The following is a 2840-nucleotide window of genomic DNA, read 5'->3' as shown; positions in this document are numbered from 1 at the left end:
CACTTTTTCTGTCATTTTTCTGTGTTTTCATATAAATAACTTTGAATTTGCTCAAAGTTTTTATGAACATCTACATGATATGTGAATTAAATATAGGAAAATACATCATTTACGCCAAAAAATGCAAAATACACAGAATAATATCACAAAAGAAATTGGTGATAAATCAGTTAAGGAAGCTAGAAATAGAGAAAAATTCATTTGGGAACTGCCACAAAAGTAGCACTGGGTCTTTAGGGGTTAATAAATGGTGATAAATCACTTTGGAAAGACAAAAATAGTTGTGGGTCTTTAAGGGTTAAGTTCTATTAACATATATTCATGAAGGACAGTAAACTATAGGCATGACATTTTGTACTGTAAGCATATGTTTTAATAAAATATCCAATTTGCATCTTAAAGTTACAGCAGGAGCAGCAGAGGATGTATTAAGGCATTTCTGTCTCATGCCATACAATCAGAAATATAATGTATTTGACAATAACAATTAAAATATGCAGAAGAGAGGTATTAGCTCCGCTGTGTTGGAGAACATGTGTCACTTTTAAACACATATTTCAGTCTGTTTAATAAATGTATTAATATAAAAAATGGCATTTCGCTGTCTTACAACAAAATCTGGGATATCTAATGAAACCTAAAGACAGAAGTGAAGGTCCACGCCCATTCTTACCTGTAACCTGTGACGTGACTTTATGTAAATGTACATCCGTGAAACAAAAAATACTATTATTGAAATCATAATTTCATCAGGTGGAATATCTAGTTCACTGGAGCTACCTTTTTTCATAAATATAAAATGTCACACAACACAAATAGTGAAGCTCTTTAGAGCCACAGAATCATCGTAGCCAATAACTGAAATAATCACATTATTCAGATCTGGCAGATGTGCTTGAAAACCCACCATCTTTTTTTAGGGATGATTACAAAAACTACAATTTCAACAACATTTGTGACTCAAATTGGAAGCTGTCAAAATCCAAATATGACTATTTTGCATGTTGTTGAGCCTCACTGTTAAATATAGATTTATAAATGCTAAAAAAAAAGTCAAACAAGTATTTTAAGTGACCAATGTACATAGACTTTACTATAAACGATTAAAATGATTGATCCCAGCATCAGCGACTATATGATCAGATAAAGGGTCACCACTTTCCCAGATTCCATCCACACGCCCCTAAGTCCTCCACCTGTTCCCCTGAGATCCAACCATTGTCCCTCACAAACTCGGCCACTGAGCATGTGGCAGCTCAGCAGTCCTTATTATCCAGCTGGGCTCTCTGATTGGCTGAGAACTGTGAGAAACTCCATCCAGACCGAGACCCACACATTCATATGGAGATGTGGGACTATAAATAGGAGGGATGAAGCCAGCACAGATCAGATTGTCTCTACACAGACCTCCACAGCACACACATCCAACCATGGCTCCAACAATCACTGCAGCAATGACCAACTCTGAGGAACATCTGACTCTGACACACAAGGTAAATGCAAGATTTCACTGCATGGACATTTGGAGCATTTCCTCTTCTGTGTGTATTTGTATATTCATTTCCAGGATGAGTTTATTCATGACATTTTTCTTGTGTCTACAGCTGAGAAAGCCTCTGGTTGAGAAGCTCCGCAGAGAGCGAATCAACAGCAGCATCGAGCAGCTCAAGTCTCTCCTGGGTCCAGAGTTCCTCCAACAGCAGCCAGACTCCAAGATGGAGAAAGCAGACATCCTGGAGATGACAGTGTGTTTTCTGAGACGACTGCAGCAGCAGCAGAAGAAGCTCGCATGCTTCAGGTCTACGAATGACATGAAGACACCACCACAGCTGAGTCACCTCGGTGATCTCCACCCTTCCTCTGATAAAACCCTGACAGAAGCTGACTTGTGTCTCCTGAGCTCCTCAGCCCAGACCACCTTCCCTCCAGTCAGCAGCGCCCTCTGGAGGCCGTGGTCGACACCTACAGACGCCGCAGATATCTGCCAGACAAACTGAAAGGACCATATTGGTCAAGTTCAGTAACGTTGTTCCAAAGTGGACATTAGATGATATTTCTGTATTTACAGAAGGCAGCGACGATGACAAAACATTTATTGTGTTTTTCATTTTATTTTCTATTAGAAAATTATTCAAATATTAAGTCTTTTGATTTTGATCCTTATGTGTTTATTAAAATGTGTACTTGTTCATCCTTTGGAGGACTTTGATATTTTAAGATACTTTAACTGAAAGTATGAAATGATACTCATTGAATGAGTAAACTCTGTTTTCTGTGAAAATGTTTTGCTTGCAGTTTTACTTCAATGTTGTAAAAGTATTTTGACAGTCCTATGGATCATTATGATCAGGATGAAATTGTTTTTATTTTGAAAAACATATCTGTTATGTGAGTACATCTGGGGACTCTCCAGTCGTATGGAATGGAACTTTTGCTTTTACCTGTAATCTGTCGTCTCACTGATCAGTTTTAAGATCAGGTCATTATTTGACTGTTCATGTTTGGGAAGTGTAACACTACTTTTGTAGCAATTTTATCAGCTTGAAAGACACAGTGTGTCTCTTATCTACTCTTGATCTATTTTAAGATTAATAATTTCCTGTTGTTCTTATAAATAACATGACGTGGCATGAAAGTACATTATATTAATGTGAATACTGTTTATGTTAAACACTAACATCTGTCTTTTCTACTGGATGTTTTGATCCATTACTCTGTAGGAGTACAATGTGTCTTGGAAAACTGTCTGAGCTCCTGTTACGATGTATCATCCAACTTTTTACATTCAGTTGAAAGTTTGTCACCTGACAGACCTTGTGTTTGTTTGAATAAACACTTCA

General features: G+C 37.3%; 1 protein-coding gene across 1 annotated transcript; it reads left to right on the top strand.

Annotated features, from left to right (window-relative positions):
• Positions 1-1340: 1340 nt before the first annotated feature.
• On the top strand, positions 1341-2840 carry LOC115418887 (transcription factor HES-2-like). Its single transcript, XM_030133417.1, has 2 exons — positions 1341-1493; positions 1605-2840. Exons 1-2 carry the CDS (start codon positions 1371-1373, stop codon positions 1995-1997), a joined length of 516 nt encoding a protein of 171 aa, XP_029989277.1. The 5' UTR covers positions 1341-1370; the 3' UTR covers positions 1998-2840.

This window comes from Sphaeramia orbicularis, chromosome 5 (assembly GCF_902148855.1).
Source record: "Sphaeramia orbicularis chromosome 5, fSphaOr1.1, whole genome shotgun sequence".
In the NCBI taxonomy this organism is placed as follows: Eukaryota; Metazoa; Chordata; class Actinopteri; order Kurtiformes; family Apogonidae; genus Sphaeramia; species Sphaeramia orbicularis.
Note: the sequence above shows the minus strand (reverse complement) of the source record. Positions and strands in the feature narration are given on the sequence as shown.